Here is a 24145-nt window from a genome sequence, read left to right on the forward strand (position 1 = left end):
TGTGCAATAGCTGTTTGGGTTCATGGAGGATTCTTTCTTTGTGTACAAAGTTCAGCCATGATTATTTCTTTATCTTTTTGTGTTCATGTTTATCATTTATACAGGGATATTTCCACAAATAAATATCAAAATATGTGTACAAAGTTTTTCTGTGTTCTCTAATATTCTTCAAATATTCTCCTTCTTAACTTCTGCAACAAAGTGAGTGTGAAGACATTATAGGCACATATGTTTGACCTGTGAGGCTGTAGAAAACTTCATAGAAATCCTCCATATCAGTGCCTGATAACTGTGGATGGATAACTGAGATTTTTTTGCAGACATTGGATAGCCACAATAACTTCAAGTTGTGCACTTTTATGCTTACATCTTAGGCAAATTAGTAGTATCATGACTCACCTTACTGTGAATTAACATGTGTTACACCATGGTCAACTACTGACTGCTGTGATTCCAGAGATCACCGTTGCAATGTTGATACCCTTCCAACACTGTCACTGCAGCACCATGGTGATGAGCCTGATAGACACACAGGTGAGGAGGAACAGAAGACACAAGCCGTTAAGGTGTTATTTTAGCTGTCTAAACCAAAAGGTGGATCAGGTGGGAGTGTGAGTACAATAAGAACCATGCTTACTGTCCTGCCAAGTGCAAATCAGCTTATTGGTTGCTGGGGCGGTATAAGTATCCATGGCAGTTTCTTGGGGACCAAATAGAACCAAATGCACCTGTAAGGGTCCATTTGGTTCCGTTTGTACACTCAGAGTTAGAGACCCGTAAGGGTGCATTTGGATCCCTGGTAGTCCCCGGACCTGATGTTGAGAACAAGTGGCTTTGATCAATGCTTGAGCACAGCAGGGCTGTTCTTTATGCCATCACACCCAGCAGGCCAGTAGCTGGATGGGAAAGATACATTCTGCATAGACATGTTCTTATGTGTAGTATTGCAATAGGTGGTGAGTCACTGGGGCATAGGATTCAAACTAACCGCAATAGTGGGCCCCTGAGAACATTTTTTTTAAATATTCAAAGTTTTATATTTGATTTAATATTTACATTCATTTGACAAATGAGGGGTCAAATACATATATTATATAATTTAAGGCCCACCATTTCTACAAATGCTACAAATTGCTACGGAACCCAGAACTGGTGGCAAGAAAACTGACACTGTGGGAGTCAACCCAGGGCGAAGCCAGAAAAGGAAAGAGTGTAACCACCTACGAAGATACCTTGCGACATTGGAGCTACCAACACTGCAGAGCTCAAGACCCTGATGCTAGACAGGAGGGTGTGGAGGGCAACGATTCAGGAGTCGCGAGTTGGTGTTGGCTAGTCCGCAATCTCGCATCGCTTCACTACAGAACCAGTGGTAGCCAGTCATTTTGGGGATAAACAATAATTTGAAGAGTAAATTTAGGTCTGATAATGATGTACCGTGCGGGTTAAAATCATGTTATTTTCAAAAAAAAATCCAAAGCATTCTTGTATTCTTTATTTTCTTACATTTAGGGAAAAAAATGCAAATTTACCATTGAGGTGCTCACAAGGTTTAGGTGTCTACTGAACCTGTATCTGGAAGTATTGCCGTGCAGAGCAGTATGGTGGAAGTGCATAATGTAATTCAGATACAAAATGCATGAATGCACAAGCACATGCGCAATAATGATAACGATGATGATACTGTTACTAATGATGCTGCTCATGACACAACAGTGATGCTAACACTGAAAATTATGTTTATAAAAATGTTCCAAATGATGGCGATGACAAGAATGAAGATTATAACAATAACATGGACTCAACTGAGAGTATCTATTCTGTATTATAGGACACTGAAGAGGAGGAGGAATATCTGGAGGAAGAGCATGCTACAAACCTCTGCCCCCTGGCTGCAGCAGAACCTCTTTAATGTTATGTAGGCCAGTGGTTCTTGAACTTTTTCGTGCCAAGGACTCCCAAATTGATATGCATTTGGCCGTGGACCCACATCTGAAAATGTATTGTGCCAGGGACCCCCCAGAAAAGAAGATTTATGTTTAAAAAAACTGCAAAGATTATTCAAAACATTTCCAAAAATCTTCAAAAATAGCAGATTTAGCAGATAGCAGTCAAGCTCACAGCACTAAGGGACGCTCTGTTTGTTTGTTTTGTGTATTGTGTGTGTGTGTGTGTGTGTGTGTGTGTGTGTGTGTGTGTGTGTGTGTGTGTGTGTGTGTGTGTGTGTGTGTGTGTGTATATATATATACATATATCTGTTCACTCACTCTCTGACTGAACTGTTTCTCCTCCTGGGGGGCATGAAACACTGACCCACTTCCATTGTACAGGGCGAGGAGAGGAGGGGCTGTGTGTGTGTGTGTGTGTGTGTGTGTGTGTGTGTGTGTGTGTGTGTGTGTGTGTGTGTGTGTGTGTGTGTGTGTGTGTGTGTGTGTGCCTCTGTGTTGACAGTGGCATGAAATCTATTTAAAGGGACAGTGATTGACAGAGGCAACAGAGGTTCTCTTGTTTACAACAGAAAGACATAAATGAGATGAACCAATGCAATCGAAAAGGGTTCACATTGCCAGCTTCATTATGTTACATAACAAATCGATTCTGAATCAATGAGTCAATACCTGATTTCAGATGATTTATGGCGTGGTACAATCGACGTGACCTCACCATTGGTTTCACAACAAATGAGGGCTTTCGAGGGCTTGGATCAATAACAGCATCGTCACCGCCATTGGACGCAGTGGGACACTCACGTCACGTGACTGGGTTTTGGCATCAGGATGAGCCAATGGCAGGGCGCATCGTCTGACCATCATTTTAATATTCATGATTCTCCCGCTGCCGACACATTGGTACCAGTGTTGCCATGTCTGCTTACCATAAGCGACTTTGGGCTTGTTTTTCTGTAAAGTTGCTTGTAAATATTGGTATGGTTGTGGGTTGCATTTTTTTTTACTTTGTAAAGTGTGGTTGCTTATTTGGGCTTGTTTGCTAATGTTGTTTAAACCAGTGGTTCTCAAACATTTTCATGTCAAGGACCCCCAAATAATATGTATTAGACCCAACCTTCTGAACATATTTTGTGCCAGAGACCCCATAAAAGATTTGTGTTAAAATTTCAAATAGTTTTCAAGATTTTTGTGTGTGAAAATAGCAGATCTACAAGCTCACAACAACGCGTGTTCAAAGGGCGAAGGGCTCGCTTCTTTTGGGTTTTGTTTTCATAGACCCGGTTGCTTGTTTCTCTCTCAAAACCTGGCAACACTACATTGGTCCACCAGCCTATGCCTGTGTTGTGCTGCCGCTGGATTGTGTCTGAGTCTGACATTGTCCGGACTGGAGCTCAGGCTGAGCTGTGTGGCTGTTTATCCCTGCCGTCCGCCGTCCTTCCAGAGAGAGAGCCCTGACCGAGGATGTCCTCGCTACTGGAGCCGTTTTCGGTGCGAGAAGGGCCGTGTGAGAGCTGTGCTGCAACCAGGCGCGGTGGATGCTTGACCACCACCACGGCTACTACCCCGCAGCCCCCACCCCAATGTTTGGGTCCGGGGCTGGGCGCCCTCCCAGCGAATAGCTACCAGGCATATGGGGCCAGGAGGACGCTGGCAGCTGCTGCGATCGGAGGGAGGAAAACAACACACCCTGGCAAGGCTATCCTTGCAGGTGAGGTTATAGTGGTGGACATTTGCATATTATGTAGATTAAAGGTTTCAGGGTTTCAATCCAGTCAGTCAGGTGGCTAGACATGGCAGTGCCCTGCTGCTGCTGCATATCTGATCTCCCCCGCTACGCTATCAACAATAACTGGGTCAAAACCGAGTTATCAAACGACACATCATCCATCCTGCAACATGCATAAACCTCTCTGTGTGTGTGTGTGTGTGTGTGTGTGTGTGTGTGTGTGTGTGTGTGTGTGTGTGTGTGTGTGTGTGTGTTGCAAGTCATGTAATGTTCTGTCAGATCATGCAAAAACAAGTCATTTGTATAGCTCGATTTGCGTTACTGTACGCTACCTATGTACAATGTGTGTGCTGCTCCCATCCATCCATGCAGTATGTCTACCATTCATTCAGCCATTGGCTTACACTGAAGTCTTGCTACTGACTGTGTGCATAGTGATCAGATCGCAGCCTGTGCTCTATGGAAATTTCAAGAACAAGCCTGTTTGAATAGTCTGCAGATATACTGCAGCCAGTGGTTAACCCCTATGTTTCTCCCTTGTCTTCCAGGAGGCATCGCAGGAGGCATAGAGATTTGCATCACCTTTCCTACAGAGTATGTGAAGACCCAGCTGCAACTCGATGGGAGAGCCAACCCACCACGATACAGAGGAATAGGTAGGCCACTGTGGCTGCGTAGCACACAGGCATTATTGTGTGCTGCTGCTGTGTGGTTCGTTGGCTGCAGTTTGAATTCCGATCTGTGTGGTACGTGGTTCCCCCTTGAAAATCTTGAAGGCAACCAAATGGCTGCCGTGTTAAGTGGTCAGATGGGTGGGCCGCATGCATTTCCAGAGTGTGTTTAGTTTAATGATCAATCAATCGACATTTCAAGGTCTTGTCTTTACACGGAAGGGTATGCTGTATTTATTTGTGCATGCATCTCTGCAGGTGACTGTGTGAAGCTGACAGTGCAGGACCATGGCCTGAGAGGGCTGTATCGAGGTCTTAGCTCTATGATCTATGGATCTATCCCCAAGTCTGCAGTGAGGTAAGACATACTGTAACACTGGGGCTGCGGTGGCTCAGGAGGTAGACCGTCTTGGAACTGGAAGGTTCCTGGTTCGATCCCCTGCTCCTCCTGGCTTTGTTTCAAAGTGTTTCCTTGAGCAAGTCGCTGTACTCCTACAGTACCTGCCAGCTAAGAGCAGGTTGGGGCCTTGCATGGTTGCCTCCACTGTCTGTGTGTGAAATGGTGAAAGTAATTTCACCATTTTGGATTTGGATAAAAGTCACTATAGATATGCAGACCATTTACTGTACATCCACACTAAAGACATACTGTAATGTTTATTATGCCACACAGCATGGTATGAGTTTATATATTCTTGCATTTCATTCCAAGCTGAACTTCTGGGTTGAGATGCTGGCCTTCCACAGATAATGTTCATTCCCTAACACAGGCTCATTGTAAAATGTGCTAGATAATGTGTAATACTGTAAATCATTAGCAATGGATTTGGGTGTTACTGTAGTCAGCACTCCGCGACCCAACTCCGGATTAACGGATGAAGATGGATAGATGTAGTACTAGTCAGCATTGCAAATCCTCCCCTCAGAGCCTTTCTTTTCTTTATTTTTTGCTGCACACACACAAAGTTAAGGAATGTATTAAACAGTCATCGATTTCTTAATCTATTCTATAGACCTGCTTTTAATTATAATTATTATATCAGCATCTACTATATCTATATCTTGTGTCCTCTTTCTTGCTGTTGCGCGCACACACACACACACACACACACACACACACACACACACACACCTGCTCTTCCTCTCAGATTTGGGACGTTTGAGATCCTCAGCAACCCTATGCGGGATGCCAACGGTCGCCTAGACAACACGCGGAGTCTCCTGTGTGGTTTAGGAGCGGGGGTAACTGAGGCCATCATCGTAGTCTGTCCAATGGAGACACTAAAGGTTGGTTTTGGTGAACACTGTTGTTAACAAGGGAGATGTACTAGGTCAGTGCTTCTCACAAGTTTTTACTAGTTCAAAGACCCCCATAACTCAAAGAGTATACAAATGTAGCATGTACACTCTTAGAGTTACAGAGCTGTAACAGTACGTTTTAACAGCGGGCGATTCTCGGCGATCGCCGGGCAACATCGTCCAAAATATAAAGAAAATCCATCTTTCATCGTCCACATTCTCACATTCATTCACAACTCACAGTGTGATGAGCATTTACCATAATTTTGTACTTTACCTAATTTCACTGCATAGATTCATGTTATAATCTATTAATGTTATAATTACCAACAGATGAAGTGATTGTGAAAATAATTGTTAGTTGCACCAGCCCTAAATGTAACATTGTAAAACTTGTGGTCTCTATACCTTGCCTATGGAATGATGAAGCAAGACAACTCCTCCGATTTGACTTTATTCTCACATATACCATCAGGTGAAGTTGATCCACGATCAGTGTTCTCTTCGGCCGCGTTATAGAGGTTTCTTCCATGGACTCAGTGAGATCATCAGAGAACAAGGTGAGATGGAGACACTGGCTCAGTGTGATATGGCCAGGCTCTCATTTCATTCTATAGATGTATCGTATCAGCAGTTTATTGATGCCAGGATACATGAAAACACATGTCAACAACATCCTGTCAAGTGTTTACATCATTAGGAAGGAATAGGTGCAAAGCAAATTTCTATGTGACTGGACATTTTTTTGTAGGTTTGCTAGCTATAACATCAGTTTTTGTGATCGTTTGTCATTTCTCAGGGCATACAGGATGTTCACGAAGGTTGTAATGTTCAGAACAGTGGTGTTATCAGTTACATCCTGAAAACATCCATAGTTCTTCATTTTGCTTCAACATTCTAGGATTAGAGTGGGACACAAGAATATTGCTTATTGCTTCACAAACTAATGGTCTATACATGTATGTACCTACGCACTGGCATTTGTCCATTGTTATACTGTATGTCTCATGTATTTATTTTTAGGCGTGCGGGGGACTTACCAGGGTCTTACTGCAACTGTGCTAAAACAAGGAACAAATCAGGCCATCCGGTTCTATGTGATGAACACTCTCCGTAATTGGTACAAAGGTGAGAGGGCCAACAGGTTGCACTGTTGGCATCATTTATAACTCCAAAAAGAGTATGTTGACTGTGGAATTTCTTTGTTTGCTTTATTAACTGGCGCACACGCATCAGTCTTATATTTAGGTTTTCCCTCCCTAGTTTGTCTCTGTGTATCTATCTTCATTTTGCTTTGATCTAAATGTTCAACCTCATGATTTGGTCTTCAAGGTGACGACGATAGGAAAGAGATGCACCCAATTGTCACAGCGATGTTCGGAGCAACGGCAGGAGCTGCCAGTGTTTTTGGAAATACTCCTCTAGATGTAGTTAAGACCAGAATGCAGGTGAGACTTGAGACTCACACAACCACACAGTCACCATCATTTGTAACTGTATTTTAATTAATAATTGTATTTTGTAGGGGTTGGAGGCCCACCGCTACAAAAACACAATGGACTGTGCCTTCCAAATCTTAAAGCATGAAGGACCGCAGGCGTAAGTAACCCTTCCCATCCTGATACCAACACTAGCTTGGGTCCCTCTTTTACTCATCTATTATCATATCTAGTATGTTACTGCATAAACAAAATAATGGCTATAACAAACACACAAGCAAAGAAAATTCACCACGTTTTGCCCTATTTGTAGGTTCTATAAAGGTACAGTTCCCAGACTGGGCCGGGTGTGTTTGGATGTGGCCATCGTCTTTGTCATCTATGAGGAGGTTGTCAAACTACTGAACAACGCATGGAAGACTAACTAACCAGGGAGCGAAGGGAGAAGATGGAGAAAAAACGTAGACGCGCTGCCTGATGTCACAAGTTTCTGACCAGTTCCACTACTGTCCCAGTACATAAGTTTCCACATGGCTATGAAAGGTTCAAACCTCTATTCAGCTTGACCCTGTTACTTACCTTAACCTTATTTTTTCCTTTCCGACATACTAAAGCAGTGGCTTCTCCAACTGCTTTCGCACTGGGACCAGCATTTGTGCCTTGAGCAAAGTCAGGACCCAATATGTTGAAGCAGCGCAATGTTGCTGTTTTAAAATGATCTGTGTCCCTGTCAGAACATTGATAACCTGCTTTTGCATACCAACCAAACCAAAACACAGCAGGAAACAAAAGGGTGAAGTTAATATTCCATAAATTGTATGACACTGCCCTTACCGGGGACTTACAAAATAATTAGGGTTTAGAAGTAAAATGAGCATTTGTTTGTGGGACAATCCAACCTTTCACCGTTGACTGTGTCTGAAATAATCCACTACTTCCTACAAGAGGTACTTCTATGTAGAGGATTCTATAGTGAGCTCATTGGTAAAATAATCATAAAATAAATCACACTTTCATAGTGGTCACTGTTAATTGTGTCATTGCTGTCACACAATTATAACATGCTAAATCAACGTAGTAGGTAGAGCTTGATTAGTGATCATTAGTTGTACCCTACTTTTCACAGTGCATTGTGCGACTATATAGACCAATTATTTGTTTACTAACATTGACACTGGACGCACAGGTGATTGTTTCACGCAATCAATTCCCAACCTGTTGTTTCGGGGTGCGCTACTTTCAGCGTACCCCAACCCCCTCTTGTGCGTTGGCTAGTGAGGCGCGTCTAGCGAGACCTGATAGAATGGGTTTCATTGCGCGCAAACTGGTTGCACGCATACTGGTTCTTATCAGTGTGACGTCGTCTGTTAAGGGGTCTATAGGATATACAGTAAGTCGCGCTATACATTTGGGCAGCACTACAAAATGGCAAACTCACTATATAGGGAGTAGTGAGTGATTTTGGACACAGCCCATGACGACTCCTGGCTAATGTACAATTCATCCCACAGCTGTTTAGGCAGTTTTCACTTATAAGTATAAATTAGCCTTTACTCGCAACTCCCCCATACACATTTTTGGCTCAATTTCTGGCCATGTGTGAAACAACTAGAAACAGGCCCCAGAACAATAGCATTTCCCGTTAGCCCATAGCTTGTTTCTCATTGGTAAATTATGACTGAATTAGGGCTAATCCGATATTTTAACTAACCCTAGGAGTAAAGAAGACGCTTGATCTATAGAGCAGTTAATGTGTTCACTTGACGGCTGTGGCATCCTTGTGTAATTAGGTTATATCATAGGGGCTATAACACAAGGAATCCTTAAACATCACAAGATTTAACCCAATGGGGCAGGAAATCACTAGAAACTGTTTTAACACAGAAGGGAATATATACCTGCATCTTACAACTTTAGCTAGCTAGCTATGACCATTGTTACTGTACATGACTGTAGGGATGAACACGTATTTGTACTTTGATGAAGCCGTACATGTGTCTTTTGATTCACCAAGCACTTACTCTACTAAACTAGTGACAGAAATGTTAGCACACTCAACCAAAACAAGCACACTGCAGGACTGGAATTGTGACTTTCAAAACCCAGCTGCACAGCACTTAAACGCATATTAGTGTTGTTATTGCTTACGTTTCTGTCACTGTGCTAACAGTATACAGTAGGCCCTGGCTTTGTCTTTGTGGTGGACTGTTCATGTGTTTTGTGACTGTTGCTGAACAGAATATGGCTGCATGTAACCATATGCAGCTCACTATGTAGCATTTATTGTGGTATTCAATAATGCACCTCAAGGTCCTAGTGTGTTCAGATTTTCAATTCAACCCTACACCCTACAGAAAAGCATGCACTGACCTTTGTGGTACATAAATCTATACCACTGAATTCCATTTTGTTATTTATACATGTAACATGTTACCACCTGCCCTGAATAAGTATCATTGCTGAAGGGAGCCTGGTCCTTCAGTTTGCTGTTGTGCACATCAAAGGCAACTCTAAATCCAAATTCCATCCATAAGAATTTACATAGACAGCACAGTGTTGCCACACAGGCGAGTTAGAGATGTGAGAACATTACAAAATGTCATACACACTTTGAACCAGTCTTATTTTCAAGACTATGAAAGGTATAAAGCTTTGTTGAGGTTTATACTTTGAATTTAAAAAGTTTTGTGTGGCCAAATGAATTCAAGGTTACTAACTATCCAGACTATCTGACATTGTTTGTTGATGTCCTTTCATGCTTGCGGTATTTGAAGGGATGGCTGATATGACCAATTTAAAATGTGCATCATATGTCTAAAAAGATTTTTGCCTAACCTGCTGTTCTCAAGTGAATCAAAATTACTGTTGATGCTCAATGCAGGGTTTGATTTGTAAAAAAGGCATTTTCTATCATTTAAGCAAATAGGAATAGGGAAAATCGCAGATCTACAAGCTCACAATGCAAAGGAAATGCATGTAATTGACAAGAAGCAGGGACACATATATTGCCACGCAGCCATAAAAATTAGTGGGAATGGGATATCAAAATCAGAGGCATGGATTTCCCTCCATACCCCCCAAAGCTAATCGAACCTTGACTGTGTGCTCTGGCTAGTCACTACTGTGGGCTTTTAACAGTAAAAAAAATAAAAATAAACCCACCTTCCATGTAGTGTTTTATCGTTGAGCGATGCCAGAACTATATAGGCAAATTCTTCGTCGCACATCGCACACTATGGAGTAAATAAGGCTCAATAGCGTCTCAACAATCTGAAAACCTATTTGTATTTCTGTGGTTTGGGTGTTGGGTCAGCCTGCTACATGCATTGCAGAGCCTTGAACAGGAGTTCTGAACTTCTCTATGCCAAACACCATTTCAAATCTATTATCCTTCATAGTTGTAAACATTTGCTATATTTATCCACCATGTTCTCTTCTGTATAAGCTAAATAAATTGTTTTTATATTGTTTTAATTTATATGTACTTATGCGTTGCTGCTTTTATAAATAGGTTGACTGCATGTCTACATGGTCATGCCGTCAGGTATGGCGTGATTATACACGGGTCAGGAGATGCCAGTTTTTGCTGGTATTATCCACACAGTCTACAATATGTGCATCCATGTTTCAATAGAAAATGAAGTTTTGCTGGCATGTTTAAAACAAAACCACACTTTAAACAAAAGTCAAACCAATCTCCGATCAGTGCTCTACAGATTACTTTTTCAATGCGACCAGGTTTAGAAGCCTCTGTGAGCATATTTATGTAGCCATAATCCGTTTTCATTGACCTAATAAACATGTGGTTAGCAAGCCAAATCTGTGTCTGTTGTTTATGAATGACTCCGTGTGCTGTTAAATCCAAGACCCACCACCTGTTTAGTAAGGCTGCAGGCATGCGTGTGTGTATAGTGGTTGCCACATTTCAGGCTCGTGCAAAAGGGGTCAAGGTTAATCTTGTCACATCCATAAAAAATATATACTCAAAAGGGTACCCATTTTATGTGAATGAGCCTGAGATCATGGATCCAGGACCCAGAAGTATGAGCCACATAGTGGTTACTTGTGGCCAAGTGTAAACCACTATTATGGCTGTTATTTCACAACCAACATTACATTTAACATGTGCATAACAAACAAAGTTGGTAGAAGAATGCTGAAAACAAGGAGGCGGTAAAACTTTATTGTATCTCAATAGAGGGAATTGCTACCAACAGTAGTCAGATCTAGTGTCCCCTTCCCTTGTCAGGAACAAAGCTGAACATGATTTATACTTTGTTGTATGATGGTGCAAAATAATAAACAGCACCTGTATAAAATATTTTGAGCACCACTGCCATAATACGATAAATGACACTCTAAGTGTGTGGGTAACGTGCAGAGAAAATATCCTCTCTACAAAAGGCTGGGGCTTCACTGACCAATTGAACAGAACAGATTAGAGGGGTTTGTCATCAGCATTAACATCACTGACCATGTATTTAACCTCTCCCACCTGTTGTCTGGCCTAGTTCTTCCCGTCACCTACATACAGTAGCACACCTGGTAAGACTTAACCACTTAAGCCCTATATAAACTTCGTCGCATGACGAATAGCAAAAACAGCCAATCTACAAACTTGCTAGACGTCGCAATGCAATGCGTTGTGAGCTTGTAGATCTGCTATTTTCATTCTTTTTTTGGGGGGCATTATCGCCTATAACGACATGCCCAAAACTGTGACACCAGGTTGAAATTGGTTAACTAATTAGGTTAGTTTTCCACTCATCTGCTAGAATTTTATTTTATTGTTCAGGTCTCCTTTCAACTCTCTTAAGACTTCCATCAATTTCCTCCTTTCCTTTTCACATAAGCCAGATGTCAGTCAATATAGTAATGGTAATGACTATGGGTGACGTCACTCAATCCCTCACACCACCCCTAGTCATTACCATTACAAGGGGTGGTGTGAGAGGTTGAGTGACGTCAGATTGAGTGACGTCACTGCGAGTGTTAATCCACTCACGCTAATGTTAATCTTATTAAATAGATGCTCACTATCAAACTTGTTATGTTTTAACATTTGCATGTTTTAACATTTGCATTGCTATGAATGCAAAAATTCAAGTCTTTTAACATTCCTGTTCAGCTCAGCCCCTTAGAGCATAAAGTTTGTCATTACTCCCATCTGGTCCTGGTCTATGGAAACCTGGAGCAGCTGTTTCCATCTACACTCATTCCATGACTAGAGTCACTTTACAAAATGCCCTTGTGGGGAACTGAGCAATTAAGCCGAATGCGGCATTAGGTTTATCCTCGCCTCCTCTAGCTTCCTTTATAGAGGACAGCAGGGGGTTGAAAGAAACGCTTGGATGTGATTGGATGCTGGGTGGTCAATCACTTGCTCTGCCACAATGAGAGATGGTGTGGCTACCTCCTCCATCTGGAAAGTACACAACACAGATTCAGTGTGACAGGCAAATACAGAATTGTTTAAATGTAAAATAAAGAAATGAATGATACATGTGCAGACAAAAATAGCATGTGCTCAATTTACAAGCAATTAAACTGTCAAACATTGTTTAAAAAAATAAAGACAATTCAATTTCGCCATTGAATTACCCAGTATATTATACTCTCCCCTATGTAATTGTGCTACCAGAGTCGGTAGCAGAGACATGCTGTAGACTCACATTCGTAGACACTTGTCTTTCCCTCCACTGGCAACTCTCTGCCCATCAGGACTCCAGTCCACAGCAAACACCTGGGAAACACATGCACACTTTTATTAAAGTGCCAAATCACAGAGACAAACAGGTTGTCTCAGGATACTTTATATAAAGAGCAGAGACCCGACATTGTCCCACACTGAGCAAGCATTTTGTTTTGCGACACGACAACCAAGGAAAAACTAAACATTAAAAAAACCTCATCGTCTCCTCATTTTGACTGATCTAGTCTACCTGAGCTTTTCAGGTCATTGAGCACTCAAAAAGGACAATACAGGACTGTTACGGGCACACACACACTACAATGCAATAGTGACAGACTATCAAGCTAGTAATGGTGATGTCACTGGTGGGATTGGGATCCTCAGAGGCACATCAGAGTGTACACACACACACACACACACACACACACACACACACGTCTCCCCTCACTGATATTCCATCCTACCATGTCTGACTAGTCCCTGATTAGGTACTGTATATAGATTTAAGACTACACCAGGTGAATGCAATTAATGTCCAGCATTACCAGGGGTTCCAAGGACCAGGGAAGGAGCTCAAGGAGAGCTTCTTTAAAGGATCCCTGGCTAATAAGCATTATATGCCTTAGTACATTATAATTGCCCTGTATATAAACATTTTAAAAACACTGTAAATATTTTAGAAATAGTTCATCTTTTACTCAAGGGGGACAACACACGTCACAGGTTGATGGCGTTATTTGTCCATGTGTGGTCCAGCCCTATGGAATATATGGAATGCATGTCTGAGTCCACTTACCAAATTTGTACTTGGTAGCATGCTGCAAACTGGAATAATGGCTGTCAATGGGCAGACAGAGGGGGCGGGGCTTAAGTAATTACAGTTCGTCCCTATTGGTGCTTTTAGTCCATGTACAACATTTGTACTCCGTAGCATGCTGCGAACTTGAGTTATGGCTGTTTAAAGGCCAGCCAATGGGAAGACAGAGGGGGCGGGGCTTCAGCAATTCATGCTCGTCCCTACTGGTGGTCTAAGTCCACATACCAAATTTGGACTTGGTGGCATGCTGCAAACTGGAGTTATAGCTGTTTAAAATCCCGTGCTCATCCCGTGCTCATACGGGCGGACGGACATAACATACGCTGGGGGTCCCTGGACCCCTCTTTGATAACTTCAGCAATTCATGCTCGTCCCTATTGGTGGTCTAAGTCCACATACCAAATTTGGACTTGGTGGCATGCTGCACACTGGAGTTATAGCTGTTTAAAATCCCGTGCTCATCCAGTGCTCGGACATAACATACGCTGGGGGTCCCTGGACCCCTCTTTGATAACCAGTGGTACGTGTGGGCAATGAGAGGAGAGATGGCATAGGCAGTGTCCACGTCCGTGTGTCCGTGTGTCCGTGTGTGTGTGTGTGTGTGTGTGTGTGTGCGCGCGCGTGTGTTTGTATGTGTTTCTTCTTTGCCGTGCTCATCCCGGGCTCATACAGACGACGGACGGACAGACGGACATACGGACAGAGTCAAACGTAGAGCGGTTGGCACCGCTAAAAACAACTTAATACTTCCTAAGGTTAATATGAGCATCAAAACAATAGTATATGTTTTTATTAGCACATGCATTCCATACAGTCCATAGGGCTGGACCACACATGGACACATTACATCATCAACTAAAGATGGGCGTTTTCCCCCTTGAGTAAATGATGAACTATTTCTACAATATTTAAGGTGTTTTTAATTTTTGCTACAGACGGCAATTCTAATGTATTAAAGCATATATGGCTTATTAGCCAGGGATCCTTTTAACATAACACTAATTCATGACACTAATGCTGCTCTTCAGTGTTTAGAGCAATTACTGCTTGTAACAGATTATTAACTGCTATCCAACCAAAAGTATTGATAGATTTTGTTGATGTGAAAAGGAAACATGGCCATGATCTTTGACATTTAAGATAATCCCTTCTTGACATACAATACAGACCCCTGACATCTAGACAGCCTGTTTTTGGCCACCAGCCACACCCAAGAACTGCTTTGTGTTCTTGTTGTAAACAAGTGCTGTAGAAATTAAGCTTACTAGACCATACCCGGTCGACGCATCCGTGGGGGGATATGCACACATGATCTGGCAACCCGGGAGGCGACATTCTTTCACACATAAACGCTAATAAGAAGCTGAGATTTGATGAAATTGAAAAACGGGCTTCACAGTTAAGTTCAGATGGTAATGGTCAATGGCTGTGTGCAAAATCAGAGCAATTGCTTGCTCCAGCCACTGAGGAGAACCGGAGAACCGGGTAGCTTCACCACTACAGACAGCACACCACTACAGACAGAGGTTACTAGAATTGTAGGATATGTATTGTTATGAACATTATAACGATTGTACTTGTATTATTATTAGTAACATAATCATTATTCATATTTTACTATATATATTATTAATGTAATTTTGCCCTTTGTTTGATTCCCCTCTATACCAGCCTGGTATAGAGGGGTTAACCTGCCCGGATAACTCCACCGTTCAGCATGCTGTGACAAATTAGCTGTGCTGATTGGTCAGTTGCCATATAACCCCCTAGGGAATATACAGCAGCTGACCAATCCGTACAAACCTTTCATCCCTACTGTCACCCAGGGCAAATAAAGACTGGGTACTGAATGTAAGATATGCTGGTATGATCCTCGGGCCTTTAAAAAGACCTGTGCAGAGGATGACACTCATACTTTAGAGACAGTTGTTCCGACATCAATACCAGGATCAGAAAAGTTGCAGATACTGCCTAAAATACTGATATCGATATGTATGTCAGTCTATGCCATTCCGATACCATGTAATTTAGACGGTCATCAATTATTTTGTATTTTGAATGCTTCAGTTGATGTTGCACAACTGTTTTATAATCTTACTGTATTATTTACATTATTTTGACTAACTTGTAGCTGCACTTTAACCATTATTAATGGAGTTTGTATATATTCCTAGATCAGTGGTTCTCAAACTCTATAATTTCAAGGACCCCCATAACTCAGAGTGTACAAATGGTACAAAAGTTCCATTTGTACACTCTATGAGTTACACACTGGTATAGGATCTGTTGTGGGTATCAGAATCAGTATCCGGAAGGAAAAAATTGTATCGGTACATCTCTACTCATACTGCAGTATAATATGCAGGGTTTGATTATGGATAGTTCAGTATAAAAGGAGTCAGGGGATACACCAATAATATCCTCAAGACTAAATTCTATCCCTGCAGACCACGGCATAAAAGAAAGCTAATAGCTGGGAGGGAATTCGTCAAAAATCACAAGATTGTAATTATTTACTACCAAATCCACAATCTTTTCCACAAGTTAGATTTTCCTAGATTTTAGTATGCTATTTAGCATGCCCAATAATAACAGAATCCATTGAAAAATCTTTTCTATCAATTATTTGGAGTTTCAACCATACCTATACCCATCTAATATTGGAGTTATTGCTTACGGACCACTAGGGGTCCGACCCAACTCGTTTGTGATGGTTTTTGAAAACCTTATGCCCATACCTAACACCAATGCCAAAAATCAAAAACGTGTCGCCAAGTGCACGATTTTTATGAATTCCCTCACAGCTATAAGAGATCGAAGTGGCTTTAGACTGAACTGTGTACCTGTCAGGTGTGTCTTTACGCTTATATACTTGCTTTGTCGTTTTTTATGCCGAATCTGATACCACAAATGAAGTTGCTGTTCTATCCAGTCTAATAGCACATTATGATGCGTCCTCGACCCTCACCTCATCAGCATGGCCCGGTAAATCCATGTTGAGCTTGCCAGTCTTGACGTCCCAAACCTTCAGTGTGCTGTCACTGCTGCCGCTGACCAGCAGCCGACTATCTGCTGCCCATGCCACCTGATAAACAGCTGCCACGTGACCTCGCAGTGATAGCAGGTACCTGAAAGTATAATAATAATAATGATTGATGATTAAAATATGATGTATGACAAGTTTAATGAATCACATTAACTCAAAATAAATGAATAAGCCAGGAGAAGAGAAACATGCACTATAAAAAAAGGGCAAACACGCTTCACATAAAGTCAGTGTTCTATGATCTAACATATTTTGCAACAATCTTAGGCAAAACAATCTACCTGTAGTCAGGCAAACAACTAAAAACAGACAAAATTAAGGATAGAGCACCATCATCAGGATAACCGCAGTACTACACAACTAAAAACAAAATAAATCTATATAATATATAGATTTCTTTATATAATACTTAAATTTGTATAATGCTATTCCCAAGTTTTTGGGTTTAGTTTCATAAGTCACTAGCAATTTTTGTTGTAGTTTTGTTTTAGCACATCCATGTCAACATATATTCCTTTTCGTTTTTCAAAAAAGCTTAGCTTGGATTTTGTAATGGTTTTAACAAAAAAATTGTAGACTTAATTGTACATAACACTGCTTATTCTGTTATTTGACTTTAAATAGCTTTTTCCTTCTGCAGTTTGATGTAAACCACTCTCTAAATGACAGTACTAAAAACATAAAAATTTTTATATTACTTTCCGGTCCGTCCATCCCAGATCTTGATGGACTTGTCGAAGGAGGCAGAAGCTACAAGCCGAGTGTCTGGGGAGAAGAGCACTTCGTTGACCAGAGCCATGTGGCCCGTCATCCTGGCCAGCGGCTTCTTGTCCTCAGCAGGGTTCCACAGGAACATGGTGAAATCATCAGAGCCGGACACCAAACGCTCTGGGGCTGAACCCTGCAGACAGTAACAAACACACCCCTCTTTGTATTCATTTTATATCTTCAGTTTTAACATGAACAGAGCACAAAATCATAGGAACACACGCACACAATGAGCAGAATAAACCACACTTACCCTAACTTTGTTGTATCTCTCTAAGGCTTTGTCCTTCACTTCCTCCACTGCAGGAAGAAAAAAAGGCTTGTAAACACAATACTCACAAACAATATCTGAATCTTTCTGTCACACTGAATGAAAATGTTAACTTTATTCAAACGGAGACAATCCAACTATTAATTGGATTAATTGGCACACATTTTATTTTGTGTTCACATTTATTATACGGTATCTATTGTGACTGTACCACTCACATGACCCAGTGACATCCTGGGGGTTGATAGTGGCTGTGGCCGGTTCGAAGGCTCCGGTGCGGAGGACATAGTCTGTGCTGAGAGCCAGGGTGTTGACCCAGTGAGCGTGTCCCTGAAGAGTCCTACACTGGACCCCCTACACACACACACACACACAAATAAAGAGTGCATGAGGACTCAGTAGTAAGACGGATATCACAGGTGTGCACACACACAACACAGACACAGACACACACACACACACACACACACACACACACACACACACACACACACACACAACACACTTACATCTTTGGCTCTCCACACTTTGATGGTCCGGTCCTGGGAGGCGGTGTAGAGGAGTCCATCGCCTCCCCACTTCACACAGGTGACAGACTGGGTGTGTCCCGTCAGGATCTTCTCATAGCGGCCCAACACCGTGTCCCAAATACGGACAGATCCGTCCTTAGAGCTGCTGGCCAGGTAGCGGCACTCTGGGTTCCTGAGGGGAAGGAGGAATGGTTCAGCCAAACGCATTATATACAGTACATCCCTCTTTAGGGTGTCTTTCAGTGCATGTCCTTTCACTGCATGCACCGAACATGCACTCTGTGGGCTGCGAGGATGAGGCAATAACAGGTCAGACAGACGTATAACTCACAGTTTGAGTTCAATATATGGATTTAAGATGGTCGCTTGCGTGTCATGAGCTTGTAGATTGTCTATTTTCAGTGCGCAACACAATGCCCAACCAAGTGCAAAGCAGGTGTAAGGAGTAAGAGTCTTACAGATGTAGAGGTTCCCAGCTGAGCCAGGTGATCCATTTGGTGTGTCCTGTCAGAGTCTTCCCTATCTGCTGTCCTGTCACTGGATCCCACACACAGATCTACGCCCACAGCCACAAATAACAGTATTACAGCAACACAGATGTATGTAGACATTTTAAAGGTAACACTTTTTAATGCATGATTTTGAAGTACTGCCTCATTAAGTCGGTTAAGGACCATAACAGTTTAGGTTTTCATTTGGTTAAACAGGATAAATATGAGAAGAGAATAAGACAATAGAAGATTATAAAAATTGGTGCGTGTGTGTTGCGTGTACAGTATGTGCAAAACACACCTGACTGTTCTTGCACCCAGACGCCAGCTTCTTGCCGTCAGGTGACCAGGAAATGGACAGAACCCAGTGGGTGTGGCCTGAAGCAGAAGAACGTATTGCCACAATGGTGAGCGTTACACAAAATGTACGCTGTTTCGCATTTTTATTTTCACACAAATGCTGCATTATCAGCTTGCCAGGGTTATTGAGCTGACAATGACCAGCGTGTTCGGGTTTCAGCACCCAGCATTGGCATGGGTTAAATAGACTCTCTCTCTTCGTATTTCCTTTTTTTTTTATTCCGCGATTTTTGTAACCCATTTTTTTCACCCGGTGCCAATTTCCTAAGTGATCCTGGGCGCTACACCAGCCCTACACCAGCGCTACACCAGTCCCCCACAGCCAGGAAGGCCAGGGCCGAGCTCATGCTTCCTTCAGTGCATGAGAGCCAACTGACCTTCTTGTCACCTGACAGGGGGGAGTTTCCCTGGTTGGACGTAGCGCGTGGAAGGAACACGTTATTCCAACCAGTTCCCTTCCCCTCCATCAGGCGCCCCGGCTGTCATGGGGGAGGCGGTATAGCGACCAGGATTACTACATGTTTTTGTGAGGGTATTAACTACCCTAGGAGACACGGGGAGAACATGCAAACTCCACACAGAGTAGGCCCTTTCGCCAACCCCACCCTGGGTATGGGCGCTGATGACGCGATCGTATTTCCTATCTCTCTCCCTCTAGCTGATCGAGCTCTGGTCTGACGTCACACACACACACATCGGAACAACTATAACTTGAACTTTATGGAATATATTTAGTAAATCACACTGGAATGTGGACACTTCAGGTTAGAAAACAACAAAACAAAACAACTAGAAATGTGTAGACCTCTAGCTGTGTGGTGAGGCGTCTCTGTCTGCAAGTCCCAGAAACGCACAGTAGTGTCACCAGAACCACTGGCCAGGTACCTGAAACAAATGAGGACAATGACATCAGCGTGGTCACCTGTGATCAAAGAGACAGAATGCTATGTGCATGATTATGGCATGATGATGGGTGCATTTTCAGAGAGAAGCTTACTTTCCCGTCGGACTGAAGGCAGTTGATATGACAGCCTCTGTGTGGCCCTGTAGCGAGCTGGTACACCTCGCCACGGCCCGGACCCTGAACACCGCCTGGGGCTGGTACACCACTGGCAGCACCTGCTCCGTTTCGATCCCCAGAGCCTTCACACATGTCGCTAGATCGGACACAACCTCGGCCTCACCGCGGGCAAAGAACGCCAGAGGCACTGGCTCTTCCTGCAATAGATAAGGAAGTTGTTTAACCATTTGAGCCATTTGTTTGTTTTTTTTCCCCCACATATAATAGGGCCAAAACAGGGCATCCAGAGTTCTACTAAGAGGGTCTGTTGTGAGTTTGGAGATCGGCTATTTTCGCTATGAAGGCACACTTATTGGCCATGACTTACTGCTTGAGAAACACTGGCATAAAACTTCTTTCTGTACATTCTGCACAATGACATTTTCAGTATTTTGATCATTCTTTCCCTTAAAAGGTAGAGTTTATTTTAAACCACAGTGGAAACATTTATGTCCAGCCATAGTTACTGTACCTGTAGTAATGTACAGGTAGAAACATATTTAAAGGGATTTAGAGCAGGGGTCTTCAACGGTGGGTCCGGGACCCCTAGGGGGTCCTCAGAGTTACTAAAGGGGGTGCGCCAAATCTTTGTGTGATATGGTTTTCTTTTTTACCTTAACCACTCTAACCCTAGCATCCCTATTCCGAGGAGAACTTTAGCCAAAAATAGCAGATCTACAAGCTCACAGCTGCGAGGCGTTGTGAGCTTGTAGATCGGCTATTTTGGGCAAAGAGGTATAGGTGTAGAGGGGGAAAAAAAGCAGACCATGTAAACAAAAAAAGTTTAATCTGGATCGCAATTTTATACAATATAAAGGGGGTCCCTGCTTCATCTCTCTCTCAGCTAGGGGGTCCCTGGCCTGAAAACGTTGAAGACGCCTGATTTAGGGTTTTTCACGCCACGCATGCAAAAAAAAGAAATGCAGCAATAGCTCATATGATGAACCTAGTACTTCTCTTACCTTCTGTAAAAGTGCATTGCAGACCAGCTGCAGTTTGTCAGGGGTGATGTCCAGGGGAACATCAAAAGGTGTGCCGAGCACCTCCCCACTTTCATCCTGGAACTGGATTAAGAGCCTCTCCACGTCCCCACTCGTCATCTTCTCTGTCAGAATAACAATCTGTTTTGTTCACCATGTACAGTCACTTGAGCATTAGCCCCTACGGAACCTCTCCCTCCGCTATGTAGCTCCGAGATGAGGTCCCTCTTTAGTTTCTGCCGTATGCTGTAGGCCTTGTCGCACATTTTCCACTTCACATGTTTCTTACCCCTTTCTGCACATCGTATCCAAAAAGTAAAGCATTTGCGCCACTCTCTCAGATGTTTTAAGTTTTAGCTGGCAATAAAATCTATCCAACGAGTTGAAGAAAGTATTTAATTTGCCTCGGTTTTCATCCGGTTCCATGTTTTTAAGACATTGCGCAAGAGTTGCGCCCGTAGAGATAACATTACTGGTTACCCTACTGGTCAAATGTTGAATTGCATCTTCTAATGCAAAATATTTTGGAACCGGATGAAAACCGAGGCAAATTAAATACTTTCTTCAACTCGTTGGATAGATTTTATTGCCAGCTAAAATTTAAAACATCTGAGAGAGTGGCGCAAATGCTTTACTTTTTGGATACGATGTGCAGAAAGGGGTAAGAAACATGTGAAGTGGAAAATGTGCGACAAGGCCTACAGCATACGGCAGAAACTAAAGAGGGACCTCATCTCGGAGCTACATAGCGGAGGGAGAGGTTCCGTAGGGGCTACTTGAGCATAAGACTTTACCGAGTGTCATTTATGCTAAATCTACATCAGAAGTGTGGTTATTGCATTGATTTTGACTGTAGAAGTTTAATAAATTGCTCAAGTCAAATCGCCTAGGTGTATGTGACAAATGCCTCTCAAGGTACCAAAAACACAGAATGCCCCTTTTCTACCCTTGAATCAAGACGATCATAGATGTATTTTATGAGTCTGACACACATGTGCAAATGTCAAACTCATAAAATACATCAATGATAGTCTTGATCCAAGGCTACCCCTTTGTTTCATAGAAGACCTTTACAAAAATGCTATTTAACGTTATAAGTTTCCCCAAAAATGCAAACTAAAAATTCTGTCAAGTCAAGTGTAGGATACTTATTTTTTATTTCATTTGATTAAAAGCAGCATTCAAATCCATCAGCACATCTAGCCTTGGATCAAGACTATCATAGATGTATTTGATCGAGGCTGCATTTGCATATCTATGAAAGTAAAAGTCAGACTCGATCGAATACATCTATGATAGTCTTGTGCCAAGGCTACAGCACATCAATCTTAATGTTACAATAGGGTACCAATACCCAAATGTAGAGAATACCATACTCCAGTGGTGTAAAGCAACTAGTACATTTACTCAAGTACTGTAGTACAATTTTGAGGTATTTTTTACTTTACAGGAGTATTTCCAATTTTCAGTACTTTTACTTCTACTCCACTACATTTCAGAGGCAAATATTGTACTTTTACCCACTACAATTATTTGAAAACTTTTGTTAATAGTTACTTTGTAGATTGTTATTATTACAACACATACATTACCCACTTCAGCCCTATAGCCGATCTACAGGCTCATTGTGAGCTTGTAGATCTGCTATTTTCAAAATATTTCAATACATTTAATACATATGTAGTAGCCCCTTTCGGGACCCTGTATACTTTGTTTTGTATTTGGGAGACCGTCTTCCCAAACACAAAAACGGTATGCACATACAGGGACCCGAAAGGGTCTAATACTGTATGATACCTTGTGAAACGGGACATTCTGCATAATGAGTACTTAAAGTACCAAAAGTAAAAGTACTGTACATTTTTATTCCAATACTTTTGTACTTTTACTCAAGTGAATTTGTATTACCGGACTTGTACTAGTAACAAAGTGTTTCTACATTGCAGTATCGATACTTTTACTTAAGTAAAGAAATTGAGTACTTTTTCCACCACTGACGTTTTTAAGGCAAAAAGACATCTTTCATGAAACCCCTACAGCCCATGTAGCATCTCTGCTAGCCATCTGAACCAATGCGTTTCCTTTTCTCACGCCGTTAAACGTCACACGCTGACCTATTGACTGTAACTTGTTAAAAGTCCTTTATCCGATGTAATTATTTATGTGAATCCAACAAGTCAAAAGCTTAGATTACCTTTAGGTTGTTTCAGCTGCTGTTAGTATGACAACTAGAACGCTTCACACACGTGTGTAGCCTCCACTGTCCAAGAGCCTTCAGTTCCAAGAGAGAACCCAACACACAGCAAGGAACTGCTATGAACGCGCAATGAATCATGGGAGAGTTGCCTGGTTAACACGGTAAACTCCAGTGGATTAGTCAATTTTTTTCTGCTCATCTTCTCCTAAGAGGCTCTTTGCTCTGTGTGTAGTCTCTGCGCGAGATATATACGTCACCGTTTAGTTTGATCGTCACTAAAGTGAGACAATTTTTGGGGTGGATCCCTTATTTTTTAACTCTATGATGGATCCTCATATATCTAAGTGGATTGTGGATCCTCCTGGATCTAACTCATCATATCATCCTAGCAGTAGAAGTTCAATCTACGAGAGTTGTAGGGTTCACCCCCCATGGACACAGGGACTTTCAGCACTATACCCCGTAGACACTCCAAACATGTACAACTTGAAAATAAAGGTGCTTACCCCGACGCCCCAAATGTTAACTCTCGCTACGGCGTAGTAGTTTAATTTAATAATAATCAATATGTTTAAATAAAGAAGTAATCTGAGTTCCCAGAAGTTTTCGCCAGCTCTGTAGTTCTAGGGTAGCTGTCGTGGAATTCTGGATCAATCAGTAATTGATGAAGCAATGAATAGGAATTGAGACAATATAATGATGGTTGTGCCTTAATGTACATGATATCATGGGGAGAAGTACGTTTAAAAAAAAGAATACAGTCTGCACACTGGTGAAGTTGCAAAAAGCTCCGCTTGGTATTTTATTGCTCGTCAACGTAGCTCGTCGAAGTATGTTAGAAACATAGTC

General features: G+C 42.1%; 2 protein-coding genes across 3 annotated transcripts; one reads left to right on the top strand and one right to left on the bottom strand.

Moving 5' to 3' along the window:
* The first annotated feature begins 3300 nt into the window (after window positions 1-3300).
* On the top strand, window positions 3301-10055 carry slc25a1a (solute carrier family 25 member 1a). Its single transcript, XM_084073862.1, has 9 exons — window positions 3301-3657; window positions 4224-4331; window positions 4605-4704; window positions 5495-5633; window positions 6121-6205; window positions 6669-6773; window positions 6978-7093; window positions 7171-7244; window positions 7398-10055. Exons 1-9 carry the CDS (start codon window positions 3411-3413, stop codon window positions 7510-7512), a joined length of 1089 nt encoding a protein of 362 aa, XP_083929988.1. The 5' UTR covers window positions 3301-3410; the 3' UTR covers window positions 7513-10055.
* Window positions 10056-11245: 1190 nt separating this feature from the next.
* Window positions 11246-23418, bottom strand: nle1 (notchless homolog 1). Of its 2 annotated transcripts, none has more exons than XM_084073717.1 (13): window positions 23294-23418; window positions 21082-21224; window positions 20057-20277; window positions 19865-19944; window positions 19001-19077; window positions 18667-18764; window positions 18188-18380; window positions 17897-18032; window positions 17661-17707; window positions 17338-17540; window positions 16562-16721; window positions 12757-12827; window positions 11246-12506 (listed from the first exon to the last, which is right to left on the bottom strand). In XM_084073717.1, the coding sequence occupies exons 2-13, from the start codon at window positions 21217-21219 to the stop codon at window positions 12494-12496; spliced, it is 1437 nt and encodes a 478-aa protein (XP_083929843.1). In that variant the 5' UTR covers window positions 21220-21224; window positions 23294-23418; the 3' UTR covers window positions 11246-12493. The 2 variants fall into 2 exon arrangements, with proteins under 2 accessions (XP_083929843.1, XP_083929844.1); XM_084073718.1 differs by having other exon boundaries at window positions 21082-21219; window positions 23294-23380.
* Between the last annotated feature and the right edge of the window lie 727 nt (window positions 23419-24145).

Source organism: Gymnoscopelus microlampas (assembly GCF_963454915.1).
Source record: "Gymnoscopelus microlampas genome assembly, chromosome: 12".
NCBI lineage: Eukaryota > Metazoa > Chordata > Actinopteri > Myctophiformes > Myctophidae > Gymnoscopelus > Gymnoscopelus microlampas.